At 47.3% G+C, this 19,176-nt stretch overlaps 1 protein-coding gene across 7 annotated transcripts in view; it reads right to left on the bottom strand.

Annotated features, from left to right (window-relative positions):
* LOC107268632 (mucin-3B) overlaps nucleotides 1–19,176 on the bottom strand; it is a 37,290-nt gene that overhangs the window by 9,502 nt on the left and 8,612 nt on the right. For 4 of the 7 annotated variants that reach the window (XM_015741615.2, XM_015741614.2, XM_015741613.2 and 1 more), the window contains exons 3-5: nucleotides 15,234–15,305; nucleotides 7,380–7,734; nucleotides 5,792–5,960 (exon numbers count right to left, since the gene is read on the bottom strand). In XM_015741615.2, coding sequence (XP_015597101.1) covers nucleotides 5,792–5,960; nucleotides 7,380–7,734; nucleotides 15,234–15,305 — 596 coding nt within the window. Of the gene's footprint in view, nucleotides 1–5,791; nucleotides 5,961–7,379; nucleotides 7,735–13,047; nucleotides 14,409–15,233; nucleotides 15,306–15,415; nucleotides 15,607–19,176 lie in introns of those variants that run through there. The other 3 variants (XM_015741617.2, XM_015741611.2, XM_025085889.1) reach the window with 3 other exon arrangements.

A 19,176-nucleotide genomic window follows, 5' to 3' on the forward strand; every position in this document is an offset into this window, starting at 1 on the left:
TCGATTGTAGGTCGATTGTAGGTCGATTGTAGGTCGATTGTAGGTCGATTGTAAATTCCAAGCCTGTGTGATCTTTGTGAGGCGGTCGCGGCAATAAGACGCACAGAGGAGACACCTCGACGTGGACATGAAAATGTTTAATGTTTCGTCGTCTTTTGCCTAGTCAAAGCCGAGTGCAGCTGCAAGTATTAGATTTCGGCCTCCTGTTACGGCACGTCTGCGGGCACAGGGAGATCGAGAATGTCGCAAGGGAGAAAGAAGAAGGGACGCGAGATACGATGGCAACGAAAATACGCGCTAGATTATTTCAGCGACGCGTGGAAGATGACAGCCGCGATCCCCGATGGGCGATCCGCACTACGTCGACGTTTCTTGATGCTTCGTCGTTCGTCCGTCTGGCACTTGTCCAGCGCCGACCTAAAAAAGCACTCGCATATTTTACGACTAAATCGACAGACGACGGGTCGACTTGAAAAACAATACTCTCGTGAAATTAAGTATTTCTATTCCGTCACTCGCTCCCTCGCGGAAACTACGTGGATTGGACGGACGACGCGTAACGAGAGAGTCTAGGGTCGAAGATATACAGACACTGCGAACCGTTCGATTCGCCACGTGTGATCTGTATTTAGATATTTGTTCGTTTAATTACGTGGCATTGGGTGTTCCAACTTTTTTTTTTTAGAGACTCGTTCCATATTTATCTATTCGAATTCTGTAGTTGTTGATTCCGTATGGCGTGAGGATACATTTTTGCGCTGAGCTATCCGGTTGGAACTAAAATATACAGAAAAAAAATATGAGAATACGTCGAGCCCTGAATTTGTGTATATATATATATAACGAATTCTCTAATATTAGAAGAAATGTCTAATAATACTGTCTCGTAATAACGCTGGCGCTGAGCATCGCTAGAAAACAACTGGTGGGATTTAGGGGGGTTCGTAGTCAATTTTATTATTTTACGATCCCGCTTCTCCGTGTAAATAAGTTTTTATTTAAAACTCTTTCAACGGTGAAACTTAATAGCACGATTTCGGGTAGAACTTGTTTTCCATGACTTTAACGATACCTTTAGAATTAGATTTGAATCACGTGGGACTCTGGGAGAAATTAACTAGCAAGTAATTCATTGACTTACGGCCGTTGTCATTTTTCATTGTTTTATCCTCAATTTCGATAGAAAATATATTGCTCGTCGGGTCAAATTATTTAATCGTTACAATTACACATGAAAGCAACAAATTCCATTTGCGTTGCACGTACAAATTTGTGCGGCCGATTACAAAATTTCGGAACGTATCGAATTGCATCATTTGTTATAACGCACGCCTCCACTTGCTTTTGGACTCGTGCCCAAATTTCGAGATTTTGGAGAGGTCAGTTTGTTGTGTAAAAACGGTTCGCGATGGTATCTCAAACCTGCAGTGATTTTTCAAACTTTATTGTTTAAACTACATCTCGCCATTGCGAGACACATTGAACATCGCACAAGTCCGTTAATTATCTTCCTCGTGGAATTTGTCACTCAGTTAGTCCCTCGCGGTGACAACTTTTTGTATCAAACGAAAATTACGTCCTGCGGGTCGTCCAGTCTCGCGCACTAACGACGAAGGAGATTGGATGATTAATAAAAAAAATTTGATTTTTTCCCTACAGTCCTGGAAGTGGCAGTGCAGGGCGAAATTCAAATAAAATTCCGATGGGAGCTCCGATGTATTTTGGGTCAGTGGCGCGTGCACCCACGTATGTCTCGACGGCTTGACTCACAAGAACAATGTAACATTTACGCATATTACGTGCCCGAGGCCGTTCGCCTGCGTGCGAGCTACATTTATCCAACATATTGATAATCCTCGTGCGGAGAAATTGCACGAGGACCAAAACCAAAAAAAAAAACAAAAAAAAATATAACTTTATTTTCGAGCCGATCGTCAGTAGCGTTTCCTTTTCTTTTTTGTGAGATGCTTTGTGATATACGCACTTGCGCAACAATGCCGATTCCTAAGATAGCGATCGAATATTTAAAAGTCAAACGTCAGCCTCTCGCGTTTTAAATATCGACGTTGCACAATCGATCAATCCTATACGTGATCCATTCCAGGAAGCGCCGTGACAGGAGACGGAGAAAAGAACAGCGAATAACAAAAAACGGAAGCTGTACGAACTCATCGTTAAAAAAAAAAAGATTGAAAATTGTTCGTGTCACTGCAATTACCAAAGAATACGATTAGCGCGGTAACTCAGGAATCTTTAGGAATTCGCGTGCGGACGACCTTGTGCGCTTTAGATTAAAGTATGTGGCCTCTCGGTCCAATGCCGCTTACCCATTTTCACCGGGCCAGGAGGATTTACGGTAACGATCAATTGTGCCGCGTTAAGGCGCGCGAGCGCGTGACTGACTGGGAAGAAGAAGCACAGCTCACGCAGTGCCGATTATTCGAACGATCGACAAGCAACGCGCCGAGCCGGCAGGTTGGCCAAGGAAAACCGGCGGGCTCCTCGAATCGCCGAAGATCGTCCGCCGGCAGTGGTGCCAACGTTAAAATTCAATAATAAAGAGATGCGGAATAACCGTGCCACGGTTTCGAGATTGAGTACGTGTACCTGTCCGATCTAATCGAGGTCGAGGTCGCCATTGCGCAACGACCATGCTTGTCTGCGCAGTTCCTCCGAAAATTTTTAAAGAAAATAGAGTCCTATAGATTCGCCAAAAAAGCAAAATTTCATGGATTTATATGGCCCACTTGTACGCTGCTCAAATGCTTCGAGGCGCCATTGGACGTGCGTATTTACGGGAATTGAGAAAATATGAGAAACATGGACTGACTACGGATCGTCGTGTGGTAATTTCAAATACTTTCATCGGATTAAACGACTAAGACTGATAACTGTTGCAAATGCATGTTGACAAAATAGTTTTAGAATTAAAGTCACTCTCAAGCTTAGATAGTTTTACCATAGAGGACAGACAGCTAAATTGCATCTTAATTCCCAAGTATAGAATTTCTATGAGAATGATAAAAAGCACCGACCCACGTAACGGGAGAGGCGAGACTCGGCTCGTGAAACTCTCTGCGTGCCGTCCGGCGTGGCTCTGATGGCCGCGCGATCACGTGGCGACTGTTGAGACACGTTCAGGATCAACGGTGGGGGGGGTTCAACTGACGAACGGTAGTGGGGATAGAGTTGGGCAGGGTAGGGGACGGCTGGAACCACCTTCGGAAGCATGGCCACGGAACAGGCCGCGTTCTGCAATTCCGTGCCGTATTGTACCGTCTACGTGTATGTCCGTAGGACGATTCTGGCACGGCCGCATGCCATGCGCCCAGCGGTGGGGATAAGCCGGTCGCCCGGGGCGGCGGGGAACAACAGGGGGGAAGTAGACGACCTTCGCGGGGACGCAGCAGCCATGGATAAGAGAGTCCGTGGCCGGAGGAGACGGTGGCACTGCTGCCACCACCAGCACCACTAAACCGACTTGAACCCTACAGCAAAAGCACTGCGCCACCAGCAGCAAGAAGGCTGCCAGCACTGTAGATGTGTCAGTCAGTGGCAGCGCTCGTTCGGCCAAGGAAATTGGCATGTGCCCCGCGCATTCACCCGACCTCATCGCCGACCCACGTGCGCGCTGGAACTATAATAACTACACCTACCAGCTACTGCTGCTCCGTTGCTGGCTGCAACGCGCACGCGCGCTTCCTTACACTCGATTCTTCGCACTCGTAGAATCTACAGCACCACTGTACTTTATTAGTCAGCACCTCTTTCTAACGCGAAGCGTCTCTCGCCTGGGCTACTTTGCGATTTGACATTTAGCATCGCTGCCACCGATCAAACGAATCCAAGGAGTCGCCAAGACAATTCGTTACGACTATTAAATGTTAATTCGGTACCAGAAGCTGCGCGACTAGCTGGCTTCAAATGTCAGGCAAACGTTGCTGGTTGTTGCTTAAACGGCTTGTAATAAACAACAAAGTGAAAATCACGAGAATCTGCGGCAATTCACTTTTAGGCATGATCCCATATGAAACACTTGACATGCGAACAGCTATAGGATACCCTATGCCTATAAGCGAATGGTGGGACTAGAGGAGATCTCTCTATCGCCGTTCGGCCGTTTCGCCGCGAGTATCGACGGCTTCGTTTCGCTGGTCCTACATCGGCAACGTAACTATGTATCGTTGACACAGCTGATCGATACGGGAGAGACAGAGAGAGGAGAGCTCTGTAGATTACGCGAGCGACCGAAAGAAAGAAAATACGCATTAAGGATATTCTCGTGAACACGTAACCTGACAAATTACATGCGGATCGCACATGCGCAGGGTCGATGACGCAAGATGAGCGATCAGCAGGTCACCGGACGTCGGGGCTTTGAATTAGTTCGTAACCGCAACGACATTGAGGCACAAATAGCATCCTTCGGGAACGTATAATTGTGCAATCGCCGATCTTCGCCGAGCGATGCGGATTAAGTGTCGGCGATAGGTCCCCGTGCCCTAGCTAAATACGTTACATTGTAAATAACCCAAACCCATCATGGCCCGCGTGTTCTGACGCACTACGCCTCGACTTATCGCCGGATAAACTGTCGCAGAATTAAACTAACCTGAATGACTGTTTATACATCGGTTATCGCAAAAGCGCTAAGTTTATTACATTGAACAGCAACAAATGCCATTCATCTTGCCTAAAGTCACGTATTCGAGGCGACGTTCCATTGGAACTACATAAAGCAAAAGTTTACACGAAAAAGTTTTTTCGGCAATACCAATTAACAAATTGTAATTAAAAGGCGTCACAGCGAATCATGTAAATTTGCTTAGTCGTCAAGGCTAGAGACGTCAGCGGGTATCAATCCCAGGTAACAGCTGCGTAACCCGATATCCCCGAGAGGGCAGCACGTGCACGGTTCACGCTCCCATAATTCCTCGGGCACGACTGTCAAAGAAAGACTCTTTCCACTGCGGGACGCTCAAGAAAGAAATGCGAGACAGCAGCGGGAAGTAGAACGCGCACGTGCGCGCCGGTTGCGTGCGAAGTCAACGACAAAGTTGACTCGGCGAACCGGCGCATTTTCACGTGAGCGAAGTTCGCTGGTGCGAACCGAGCGCGACTCTTTGTTCTTTTAAATCTTTGCTCCTCGCCCGCGCCCGTCCAAGGTTCTAGCTGCTTTCTAGTTCGCAGGAGCGAACCAGTGGCAGAGTGAATGAGGCTGTAGGTGAGGCGCGTTCGCGGGACGAGCACTGTGGACGCGGCCTAAGCCAACGGCTTTGCTCGGAATACTTTGAAAGGATTCGTTAGCGAGTCGTTATGGCCTCGATCCTGTAACGAACTCCTCTTGTGGGAGACTAATTTATGGAAAACAAACCGATTCCCAGGACGAACTCGCTCCCAATGCTTTTTTCTTTTTCTTCATTCGAGGAGCTCGCGTCCATTTCAATTTGATATTTGAAAATGAGCCACGCGCCCCGCAAGTCGCGACGAATCTCGACGACCGTCAGGACAATCACGGAGAACGATCTCGAAGTAATGACTAAATTCATGCGTAATGAAGAAACGTGGACGCGGATTCCATCCTGGGGATGATGAAGGCGTCGCTCGTCTCTGTCCAGAAATAATATAATTTTTAACGTACACTTCTCCTCCTCTCGTGTTCGATCGAACATTACGAAATTGACGCTTGGGCCACCGTGACGCTTGGTAATACCGTGAAATATAGATTCGGCACTGTAGCTGCGCCGATGACTAACTTCGAATACGTGTACACTTAATGGGATCCACTAACCTGTATATGCTTTATAGCGGCATGGAGAATCGAAAGGTTCGAGGATTTCTTCTCGTCTTGGGACGGCAGCTGTCTCTTCAGCAACTCAAAGCACTCTTTGAGGTGCGCTCTGCGATTCTTCTCCAATTTGTTATGCACCTCTCTCGTGCCAGAACGGATTACACATGGCCTGCATCAAAATGGCCACTCGTAGCTTCACCTTATAACCACCACCGGTTTATCAAATTCACCAAACATTGCTTAATGTCCATATCAAAGCTGTTTTCTCTCTTTACGCTAGACGCACGAATTCGCGGACAGCGCGCGAACGGATCAGAATGTCTCGTGACGCCGGCACAAGTGACGCGTCTGAACATTCTGATCGATCATTTGTCAACGTTCGAGGAAACTTCGATCGCAACGATCGTCGCGCGCCGATCCGCTCGCAGGCTGTTCGCGGCTGATCTCTCTCCTCTTTCTATAGACGCAAAGCAATATCATGATAGAGAGATACGGAGTAACGCGTAATATTGCTATTACGTACTGACGTATTCCTTATTATTGTACGTGGATATGATCTTTACTGTTGCTGTAAGTGGGAGAAGGCCAAAAGTTCTGTTATCCGAGAGATCCTAGGATCGAACGATCACGCGTGCTACATACACACTCGAACTCGAAACAAAATTAATGATCGTCCCATTAAATGTTACGTAAGAAATTCAGAAATTGAAGCCCGTTGTAGGCGCAATACCGGTGAACGTCGCTCAGAACCCAATCGCAATATGTCGCTTTAAATCGGATATATATAGCAGCACGTTTGCGTGTTTTTTTTTTTTTTTTTTTTTTTTTTTTTTTTTTTTTTTTTTTGTAGGCGCAATACCGGTGAACGTCGCTCAGAACCCAATCGCAATATGTCGCTTTAAATCGGATATATATAGCAGCACGTTTGCGTTTTTTTTTTTTTTTTTTTTTTTTCTTAAGATAATATAACGGATAGATGATTTTGTCACTTTACTGTCATTTCGCAAAATCTTACGGCCAAAGTTGTAAGGAGGGTCGGATAAATCAATTTTTTTTTTTCCAAAATCAAATATTACTTGACACGTATAAAGAGACTTAAGAACGAAAGTCAATGTATAATACAAGACTGATATCTAGATGTACGTATGTAAATCATAGGATTTAACAATGTAATTAGCAACTGTAACATTCAGTCCATATGATGATATTGCCGACGGGTTCTGATCGAAATAAATCAGCGCATCCGCGTACTGCTCGGTCAGATTTTCACTCACGCGATCTTGGAAGCGTCACGTGTTCTGGACAACGAATCTACCGATTTCGTTTTCTTTAATTCAATTTGGGGACGGCAAGAAATATAAACTTTTGTTATACTTTTGAAATTTTAGGAACACACCTGCCTCAGCCAACACGTTCGAAAGCAAAGAAATTAAAAGATGGACCACGAGGAGGCAGATGACGTCACAGGGAACGTTAGGCATAGAAAGATCAGATACAAGATTTCACGAAACATAAAACATTTTGGCGGGTGATAGATGAAGGAAAATATATAAGAAGAAATTAATATACAGGAGATGAAATATCTCACCCATTTCGATGCCTCTTGTTATCATGGCTGCTCTCAAGGTCAACCACGAGTGGTCCACTGGCATGACTGTGATTCGAATTGTGATTCTCCAGATAGTGACTTTGTGTACTGTTGTGATTGTTGTGATGATGTTGCTGAGGCTGCAGCGGCTGTTGATGTTGTATCTGGTGCGGTAGCTGTTGTTGTTGCTGTTGCTGCAAGGCGACGGAGTGAAAGGCAGTGACGTGTCCGGCGATGGGATTCGCAATAATCGACGCGACGGGTGGCGTCGTCCGGGAACTGGAAACAACTGGACTTTCTCGCAGTCCGCTCGAGTGATTGCCATTCGTTTTACTTTTCTCGAGCGGCTCCTCCTCTGCAACGTGAACGTACAAAAATTACGTGAGAATTTTCACCCACCGATGACACGAATGGTCGCAACACATTCCGTGATAGAAAAAAAAAAAAAGAAACAAAAACAAAAAAAACAACACGAAAGATCCACGCAACGGACGAATTTAACTCTCGTCCATTGTGCTGATACCAAAGCGCGCACTTTCATTCTGATCGCCTGGGAACCGCCTGGAATTCCCGACGTTCCTCGGGGCCAACGAGGGACGCGATGGCAGCTCTCATTCTATTCTATTCTGTCCTCCGGCCTATTCTTAAAGCGCAGTTGCCCGATTCTGAATGACCGTTGGGCTGCCGTGTAAGATTAGCCTTACGTCGGGGAAAGGAGGAGAAGCCAGAGAAGTTATGCTAGGCGGAAAAAGCTGAGAGAGAGAATTTATAAGGCGAAGATTCGTGCTGGGATTTCACTGAGATATCAGAAACAGCTGTTCGTCCCGAGCCTACAAATCAGTGCAGCACGTATAAGATGCTCGTGTAACCAATGTAACCAAGTCATTCATGTACCAAGACTTGGCAATTCCGTCGCATAGCTCGGCCGCTTCCTAAATCTATTCCGGGCTTCTCTGCGCCCGAGAAGATGCGACTGTTGATCGAGCGTCTTCCGTGGCGACGCGACTACCGAAGATTATGCGATTTTCGAGAAACAGCGCAGCACGTGACAGTATCCCATTGCCACGTGGATCAATGAGAATCTTCGGATCAATTTAAAAAATACCCGTGTCGTTCAGCCTCTGCTCGAGTCGTCGGTAGCGGCAGAGTTCGAAATGAGCGAACAATTCGATCGAATTATAACTATGGATAATAGGATTTCTTTAAGGTTATCATTATTGTTATTATTATCAGAGTAGCATCGAGACAGCTCTAATAACTTTCTCAAGGAGTCATTAACGCTCCGTTACACAGTCAATAGCATGCTGGAAGAGCCTTGCAGAGCTTGACCCTTCAACTTCAACGGGTCAATGTAAAAATGCTTTGAGTAAAAAAAACTCGTATAATCTCCAAGACATAACATTATAATAAAAGTGACGCAAATTGAATGCCAGCTGTCACGTGTTACGTACACACAAGTCTAGAAAACGGTGGGACAATATTTATGAACTTTTGCTGGCTCCTCGGGCGCGCTGAATAATGGTTCTTGGAATAATAGTAAATGAGCAGTATTGCAAACTTGATAAAAAGTTAAAGAAAATGTTTAGCACGAAGGAGCAGAAGAAGGGCAGAACGAGAATGCCCTGAATAAAGAAAGGGGCGACTCGACAAAGGGGCCTTGGTCGGAACCCAAGTTCAGGGGCGACAATAAGGAATCCACAGAAAGCAGGGAGATTGAATCGCTAAGGCAAACGGCCATTAGAGTGCGCATCGATTACGCTTCTGTGGCACTGTCAAAGGGCGCCATTTACAGAAGCCATTGGAAAAGATTTGCCAATAGCGATTTACTCGCTCAGTCAATTCCCAGTGCATCGTTATGCAATGGCGTAAATCGAATATCGATAATTTCCCTATAATTTATTGCAATTGACTTCCTCTCGGTTCGGGTCTTATTTATTAATTTTATTGTTCGCGCAATGCCGTCCTGCATTACGCTGTGTGCAATGAGTCAGTGACAGAAGCCTCCGTCGACCAGCATCTGCGGTAACTGTAACCCAACCCAACCCAACCCAACCCAACCCAACCCACCTCTTAACTCAGTCGAACGATCTGACAAAGTTACAGCACAAGTGTTGAGCTCCGTCGCTGAATACAGAAAATGACGTTGAGCGTAGCGGCTCTGTCGGAGTGAATATTCACAGTTATAATAAGAGACGGCGAAGATTGACAAGATACAACCTGTGGATATTGATTGATACGCAATTAGCGCTCGCATGCTCTGCCAGTCGACTGCTAATCAAACTCTGCATAGTATAGCTAACGAAAACGAAATGTACATATATCGGTTGTGAAAAAAGTTTAAAAAAAAAAAAAAAAAAAAAAAAAAAAAAAAAAAAAAAAAAAAAAAAAAAAAAAAAAAAAAAAAAAAAAGAAAAAAGACAAGCAACAAATTCACTCCTCAATTCTGCTACGCGATGTTAAATTTGACTCGTGATGTATTCGAACTCGACCTTAGCCGACGACCTTCGTCGGGGACAAGATCGACCGAGACGATTGGAGTGTCGCGATGCGGATTTTCTGCAGGCGTTTATCTCCTCGACCCCTGTAAGATGCGTTTTCATGTTGATTTCTCGCGAGACGATTAATCGGCGTCGCGGAATAAAAGAGAAGTGATGAGAATCCGCGGAGGACAGATCGCGCATGCGCACCTGGCTCCGTACAAAAATACACGAGCGTAGGCTCAGAGCCGTTGGACGATTTGATAAAATTACTCGAACGAATAAATGAATAAGCTTACGAAGACTTTGATGTATGGAGCCTGAAATGACACAGCGTGGCCTTGTAATCTTTAAGCGTTGATAACGGCATCGTCCAAAATATTCTAACTGCTGCTTAACGCGATGTCCGGACGGAGAGGTGGGTCAGAGACTGTAGCGCGCATGCGCAGAACTTGTTGCTCACGAAATAGCCCACGCGGTTCCTCGTACATTAGCTGACCGCCTAGAGCAGCATGCTTCTGTCCTTCCTTATGTGTTTTTTCGACACTGGCGCACCGACAGTTTCACGAGGTTAATGATATCGAAGCTGGCCGTGTGCAAACGGGAGAGGGAGAGAGGGCAGGGGGTGTCAGACTGACGGGGAAAAAGAGAACTACACGTCGAGCAGAGTCGCGTGACGCTCACGTAACACGATAAGATGAACGGCGAAAGAGTTCCACGAGTGACGCGCAGTCATTGTTCTGGCATTTTTAAAAGCTACAATAGTACAGAATACGTAAATTCGTTGACGCGTACATGTACATGTCCATATGGCAAGGTCGTAACAAGCGGGAATAATTGGAATAAAAATCCGCCATAGGGAAATCTTTAGGACGAATTTGAGCAGCGACGAGTCGAGGCGCAACGCGAGTTAGAAAATATTTAATTTTCATTCTGCCGCCTCTCGTGCTGCTCCGGGCGGATCGCACGAGTTCAGATGAAATTGCCAAAGCGACAAAGAAGACACTTTGCGTATTGTGTGTAACGGTGAAACGGATGAAAGGGATATCTCGTACACAGGCACACGTGCACAGCTATTTCGAGAGATTCCTGAAAGGAGGAATTCCATGAGATTGCCATTCACGAGTTCACTGACGACTCGGTCTAATTATACGCTGTGACGCTCAGGGAGCCACCGAATGGAATTCTCGAGGATGCTGCGCGTCCAGGATATCAAGCGCCGCTTCGTCAGCAAAAGGAGATAAAGGTAGGGGCTCCTACGGTACGTAGTTGGCAAGGTGCATTTTCAGCGAGGCAAATCGCAGACTACAGACGCTCGCGTGAGAACGCGCCGTGTCTCAGAGCCAAATGCTGCTGTGCATCCATCGGACTTTACACTTGTCACGCGATTGCTTTGTTCATTGACGATTTGGTCAAACTTCACAGTGAAAAATATGAACAAACGAAAGAAAGGCAGAAGCGTCCCAGAACGTCCTGGACTTGGTGGCTTGTCTTCCTGATGTCGTTCGTCAGAACGGGGGGGGTCTGTAGATTCTGGATTTGGAAGACAAACAATGACAATAGGGTTGCGACCTGGCTGGAGCGCTTATACGGAGGAACAGGAGTCGGCCCACGTGTTCAATTTCTTTTTTTGACAGATCGAATCCATCAAGTCCCTAGCGAACCACGCACGTGGTTTTGTATACAATTTTTGGTATTAACCATGCGCGTACATGGCTTTGTATACTGAAATATATATTTTTCTATTTTACCATATATTTCCGTGAATTGTTAAACAGCCGTGCCGGATTTACCAAGGATTGCGGGCTTTGCGAACTGTCGAAAAAGAAAACAGATGGAACTCTCACGAACCGACTATAGAAGGTCGGAATAGGTTCGCGGGAGCCATGACCTAAAAATAGCGACCTCCACATATTTTAGTAACTAAAATCGCCGCCCAATGACGCCGCTTATCCGCAAGCGAATTCATTGTGGAACTCTGAGTTCGGCCGATCGCCGAATCAGCAGTCAGGAGCAAGGTCCAAAACGGACTGGATACTTTCTCATCGGCGCACGAAATAAACAAGGACCAGCGCCAGAAAGGCAAGGCGCAGCTCGCGAGGAAAGCAGCGTGGCCAGCGCAAGACGTGGTACCCACCACGAGCATCCAGGGAATGCACTCGCTTACTGCACCAGTCGAGAGCGGCGAGTAGTCGCTGCTGAATGCTGAAAAGGGCACTTTGGTTCGAATGCCAGATAAATTCTTAATCGACGATGGTCATTGGACGGTATAGGGATACGAACCCGACTGTAGGTATGAGCGAGTATGTAGAGTAGCGTGAACGACCTTGCGAACGACGCCTCTCGACATTCAGCCGACGCGTCCCGACGCTGCGGCAACGTCACGCGTACGGCGATACGCGAATATAACGGAGGCGAGGGCGACGAGAGACGGTTGGACGCTCGTTAGAGGAAGAAAAAGAAGAAAAAAAACAACTGTAACTAGACGCTCTTGTCGACTCGTCGTTCGGAACTGGAGGATGAAGCAAATTGCCAATCGAAAAGCCCGACTCTCGTGGTGCTGCGCGACCAAAACGAGCAAAACGAGCAAAACGACCAAAAGATTCCGTACAGCTTCGCATGGAATGACGAAACGGTCGGGGTCGTTGGGAGGGCAGATCCTTAGTCTGCTTCCGGATAAACTGCTTCGAGAGTAGGTGCGTTCGCGTTACTGATGTACCAATCGTCCGGTATTGCTTGGTGAGGCGCCGAATGAAATAAACTTTAAATTAGTTGAGAACTTTTACGCCGGGATACGACTTTAAATTTCAGCCAGTCGAAACTTTACGGCAACGTTACTGCGAGTCCTCGTTCAATATTCCGCCATTGGCGAGACGCGATATTGCTATAAGAACTTCGAGCGGAAATAATTTTCAATTTCCTTGAGCTTTCTGCGCTCGTCGTTACACGTGCATGGGCGGTCCGAGTGTATATCAACGTCATAAATTGACGTAGCCGCAATTAGTCAGCAGCGAAATCGAGCCGGGAGACACGTGTTCACAATGAAAACAACAATAGTCAGCAGTGCGAACGACCAGAAATATCTCGTAGTCGTTACGAGGTCGCTGATTCGAAAGGTCAAAATATTTCGTAATATTTGGTCAAATAAATATTTGGTAAATAAATGATTCGTGATCGAGGAAGAATCTCACCGAGAAGGTAATGCCGTATCCATTTTTTTTTCGGCGGCGGCGGCATCCAGCGCACCGATTCGTCGTTCCCAAGATCGATCATCGTCGATTGTAAATCGTTAGCGTTCGTCTTCTGTAGCCCACCAATGGCACCAATGGAACCAACGGCACCAACGGCACCAACGGCAACGTCGGCCGCCCCCCCGCTGCTCTCGTTCCTCGCCAGGGCGGACGATACGACGGCCACGTTAAAGCTCATGTGATTGCGAACCGTCGGCGTTCCTTCTCCCATCAACAAAACTCCCATTTTTCACGGGCGACGAAGGCGACGCTGGACACGACGGCGTCTCGACTTCGACTCCGAACTCTCTGCACTCGTCCCCAAGATCCGTCCTTTTGCCTTAGACCCTGGCTTCGAACAGTTTCGCAGTTTCGCAAAGATTTCCTTGTCATCGACGAGGCTGCTCAGCACCCGCAGACTCTGCCAGCTGACACTGCACGTGTCAAAGCTGCATTTCCATAGACACTTCGGTATCCGTATTATTATTTACGTTGACCGAAGCTCGACTTCTCAATGTATTTTCTCCCGAGAGACGCGACCGGCGTCTCCTCCCAAAGACCTTGCGTGACGCATCTACAACAGCCGCGCACCATCCACGGCACGTTATCGGCGGCAGTTCCGGCAGGATCGCACCGATATGAGACACCTTCGGGACAAGCGAAACGGACCGCGCGGTTTCGTCCGACGATTCACGTGCTCGGCGTTCCGAAAACTCGCAGGTCCTTGGGAAGAGGGAAATTAGCCTCGAACGCAGGAAACATCGATTTCACGGGCGAGTGTCTTGGACACTATAGTGCTCTTGGGAGCTACCACCGTACAGTCTCGAATAGTCCCAAAGTGATCGGCAGTGATCGAAGTCCCTCAGCGTGAACTGTCCTTCGACCTTTGAACTTTCGTTAACGACACAGTCGCAGGAGCAACGCCGGACAACGACGTCACGGAACACAATCCCACAGGGTGTCTTGAACTTGATCATAGCAAAGTAGCGTCATTGGCAGTCGGCAGAAATGCTGCCGCACTTTTTCAACGGAGCACAGAAATCACTGGCACGCATTCCTACGGATTATGCCAATAATTAAGAGCAGCGATGCCACGTGGATCGGGCAAAGTCCCTGCTCGCTTTACCCGGGCGCACCGAGGCATGCAATTGGTCTGAACTGTCAAGTTCTTCAAGTTTTAACTTTGAAGTCTCGCAGCCCGCGAGGCACGCGCGCGCGCGCCTGTGAAAACGAGCCCCAACTACCAAGGCTCCTAGGAATAATAGAATCTTAGGACGAACGAAAGTTGTACCGCGCGAGTGGCGAGTGCCGACTGAAGCCTAAACTTAAATGACACTGCCTCCAACCTAAAGCGATCGTTCTCCTACCTCCTACTTCGCCGCTGCCACCACCATCGGCGTCGCCATCAGCACCGCCGCCGCCGTCGGTCTCCGACGCCTTTTCGCCCAGAGCTACACCCGTCGCGTCCTCGGTGTATCGCGCCCAACCGACTTCCAATCAACGGACGTTCTGACTGCGTCCTCTTCCGACTGCCATTAGCTCCACTTCCTGACACCATTTCCTTCAGATCCGTCATTTTGCGCCGCGATTCAACGCCGACGCTTCACTGCGGCCATTTCGGTCCAATTGCAGACGACGGATGCTGGATGATCGGAGCATTCCTTCTACTTATCTTCCGTCGACTTTGGAGGATCGATGATTCCCAGTCGGATTGCCAATTTCTTTTTTTTTTTGTCTTTTCGTTTTTGCCCTAAGACACGCGTACCCGCGTAAGTCGGTGACGTCAAGAACTGCGAGTTTCCCACCGAGTTCGGTTTCGCGTATTCTTAGGACAGTTTGTCAGGCTTAAAATATCACTTGGCGTATGTGTATGTCTTTGCCGTAAGTCGGGAGGGAGGGAGGGACTTTCAGAAACGTGATCTCACGATTTCGGGCAGATTAATGGACGTTAGTTGAATAATGTAAAAGAAAGTATCGTTAAAAGAAAGTATCGTTAGATTTACCGAAGAAACGTTAGTGCCCGTGATGGCTATAAAGGCCCGCGCGAACGTCCTCGGTTGAATGACAGGAGGAGTACCTTTTCCGAATTTTGTCAATTCGTAATTTCTAACGCGTACAGTTTAATCGACAGCTGGGCATTGACTTACCGTCGATTATGAGCATCTTCTCCTCGCAAAACAAGTCATCCTGATCGGAGCGTTCTTTCTTGATCTTGAAGCCTGCCAATCAACACAAAAAGCATAGAATCAATGGCGCATACGGACAGCAGAAAAATGAAAGAGTCTCTTACTCATATTAGCATAACAATGATAAGCATAATCATCCATACCCATAAAGCAATGTGTACCGTTATCTCGATTCGACTGTTAAGAAGATGACAAAAAAGCACCAAAGAAAAAAGAGCCAAGAAAAGCTCAAGTTTCTGGCAGCAGGCCTGGCCGATCGAAGGAGCCTAAGCTCGGCCAATAAAAGCGCGAATCTCGCGAGAGACATTGTCCGCGAACGTTAACCGAGTAAACAGGATGTTCGGGAAACGCCCACGTGGCCTAAGCGCGTAGGCAAAAATATACAGAGCCAGGAGTACATAGAGGCGGACGAACAATTTCAGAGTGGAAGAAGCAGCCAGCGGGCAGGAACGTATATCTATCTACCCCACGTGTCAGAGGAGCACGTGGGACGTCGTGGCTGACGCAGCCAGATATTCTCGAGTCTCGGAAATATTGTAATTTCATGAAAACTTCACTCGGTTATTGTTACCTTGACGAATAAATAGCCTTCGACGCACCTAGATACACGCACTATGCTCCTAATGTGAATGTGCGATAGCGCGCGTGACCTGCCCTAATCTAACCTAACCTAATCAATATTCGGGAATTTGGCGGATAGCAAGACGCAAATATTGCTAGGAGTGAAATTACGTAATCGATCAATAAAGTACGTATCAGATATGATTCGAAGCAACGAAGCAAAAAAATTACATCGAATACGGATAATATTATGCACCTGATAACGCGCACAAGTGTTTCTACGTAGTTGGAAGGATACCTCTTTTTTGTACTGTGTAGAATTGGCTATGGGTCTATTAACAACTGTATTGGCTGTGTCTCTTGTTGCGAGGCTCCTTATCGCTTTCGTTATCGATGTGTCTGTTTTTAAATGGCAGCCTACGTAAATCGGAAATAAAAAGAAAATAAATTTTGACCAAGATTATCTATATCGGTAAATGATGCAACAATATGCACTTTTAAAGGTTAAGAAAATTTGTATAATAACATGTAACTTACAACGGAATTCTCGGCAAGAACAGTTGTTGTCCTCGCGAACTAGAAATACATAGATATTGTTCTATCCGACTTCAACGGAATCTGTAATTTTTCCGTTCTACTTTCTCTATGAGTCAAGGTGCTTCCATCTAACGGCGACGTGTCGAATTCTTGGGGCGATGCCGCGCCCGAGACACGATGGCTGCTACGCGCGTACATTTTTTATGACATACGATGCACAACAAGTGGGAGCCACACACGTGGCATCGGCTGGTCAATTCTGATAAGCGGGGAATACCCTTTAGGATGTAATTGAAATATCTAATGTAGCCGACGGAACTGTCTCGACTTTTGGAGTGACGATTAATACGTAATTCCGAAGAAAACTTATTACCCGAACAGTTTCTGATAATCCAACTGTTTTTCAAACGAATCTGAAGCTAAGCGGCTTACGAAAGTTCTGAGAATTAAAAAAAAAACTTTAAGCAACGCGTCTGCCCTTATAATACAATGACGAAACAGCTGAATACAAAATATTGCTTGGATTAGCATTTATGCTCAAGAGCGAGAAAACAGGGAACAATAAAAGTAAAGAACAGACACAAGTATGGAGCATTGTTTGCCAAATGCACTCTATAGAACGTCCTGCGGCAACCCTCGTAGAACTCACGAGAAGAGTACAGAAGAGGCGGACCGAAAGAAAAATTGGTATAGCAAAAACAGTCACGGGAGATTCCACGAGCCAAAGGAACTGGACTGTTGAGACTCATTTCAATGGAAAGACCCATAATCCTATGAAAATCCAAAATTGAATTACGACGTCGGACCGAACATTACCCCTATTAATAAAGGTCTTGAGCAGGAGCGCATCTGGCGCTTCTGATAAATTCGCAAATCTGATAACGTTCGACACCAAAAATAAGGAAGAAGCACCTTTATGCGTGTGACCGCTGTCGTTCATAACGTGAAGCGCAAAGCGGGGAAAGCTTAGCAGACATGGCGGGGTGATGCAGTGGAAGGAGAAGGAGTGATACAGAAAGTAAAGAGGGATAAGCGAACCCGGGTCCCGGGTCAGCAGGAACTGGCAACATCGCAGATTGATCAGAACGCCACGCGGCTGGGCGAGTCTGGTGGGGATAGCCGGGGACAGTGCGCACGCGCACTGAGCCGCACGGCCGCGTGCTCGCGGATATCGTCCTTCCCCTCCGCCGCCCCTCCGCCGCCCAGTAGTACACCGACTCGCTCGCTCGGCTGACGGCACGACCATGCTGCACGACAGCCGGCAACTGGATTGAGGAACAGCGCCACCTCGGTTGACTGTGAGGGGCGCGCGCGCGCGCGCACGCTCTCCTCCGCTCGCCAGCCAAGACCTTGCCACCCGTCAAGGGACAAAGCATCGCCGTCAAGCCTCTCGTCCTGCTCCTGCAGTAGTCCAGTCCAGGACACGACCTAAGCGCAACAGCGACATAATCCTGGCCCAGGACTCGTCGGAGTGCTCGCGCATCATTGTATGGGAATAATAGGAGATCCGACCTCTTTGTTTTCTTTCGAAGACCAAAAGGGGGAGAAAGGATCCCAGAGGCCTTTCTAAATCGGCAACACAAAGCTACGCTTGCTCGTTACCGATATTTCGAGCGTGAGCGACATGCAAATAGCGAATACACCGCGAGTATATCATTTTAAATGTAGATTATATTCCGTTGTGATGTTACCAGAGGTTGCCTATAGATATATTCAGATTGTACCACTGTGTCCTGGGACACGGATATCAGTGGTAAAATGACATTTGACCTTATGGATGGTAATTAAAAAAAATTAAACGTCTTCGAGGTATCAATCAAGAACTTGTTCTCTTTCTGGGTAAAAAAGCACGAGACGATGATTGGCATTGACGTGTCGAGGTGCATCGCGCTGGCTGACGGACGCTCGAGAATATCGAAAGTCAAGCAGCGTGGTGGTGGTGGTGGTGGTAGTGGTGGTGGTGGTGGTACGTTTTCTCTACGGTCGTTGCACGATAGAAACGACGGCACTGACACTGCCGACAGGCAGGCAACAAAGCTCCGATAGAAATCTCTTCCAACCAGTGAAATTCCGCGCTGCGCTCTACGCGACACTGCTTCGTTAATGAACGGTAATTAAGCGAGCATACGCCATTCGTTCTATTTAAAAAGATCCTCCCCGAGCAGTAATAAACCTTCCACCACTTTACCATTTGACAGCCCACCACTCTCCCAGCGTAATCATCGGCGTCATTAACGAGTCGGACCTACAATCGATCGGAACTTGTTGCCGCTGCGTCCCGAGTCGAGAAACAAGCAACTGTCGATTCCAAAAGAGCGGCGACAAAATCCTACGAATCTGCAACGTATATACGCGTCATTGTAAACACCAAACACAAACCTCGTCCCTCACCGATTTCACATCAAATCCAAAGATTAATTTCCGCCGCGACATCTGAAGTTTGGTCTCTGATGCGAATCATTTTTAAAAAATATACGTATAAAGAACCGGATTTTCATCGGAGCGACAGGCATTACACAGTCAGTAAGTACCTATACGTCCAACGTGATTCCCACTCCAGGCGACTGCAAGCGAGGATCGCGATCGGAACATGGCGCGATAAATCAGATGCGCGATAACCATGTAAAAAGTCGCCCCGTGCAAAATGTCCTGCCGCTCGTTGTGGTGGCGGCGGCAGCGACAGCAGCAGGGAGTAGGCGGCGTGGCCGTGAATGGAGCACAGAAGCTGCCGTTTCTAGAGTCAGTGACCGAGCCTCCGCTTCCCTCTCTTTCTTTCTCGCTCTCTGCCGCCCCCCCCCCCCCCCCC

The sequence above is a fragment of the Cephus cinctus genome, unplaced genomic scaffold (genome assembly GCF_000341935.2).
Source record: "Cephus cinctus unplaced genomic scaffold, Ccin1 Ccin1_scaffold0575, whole genome shotgun sequence".
NCBI lineage: Eukaryota > Metazoa > Arthropoda > Insecta > Hymenoptera > Cephidae > Cephus > Cephus cinctus.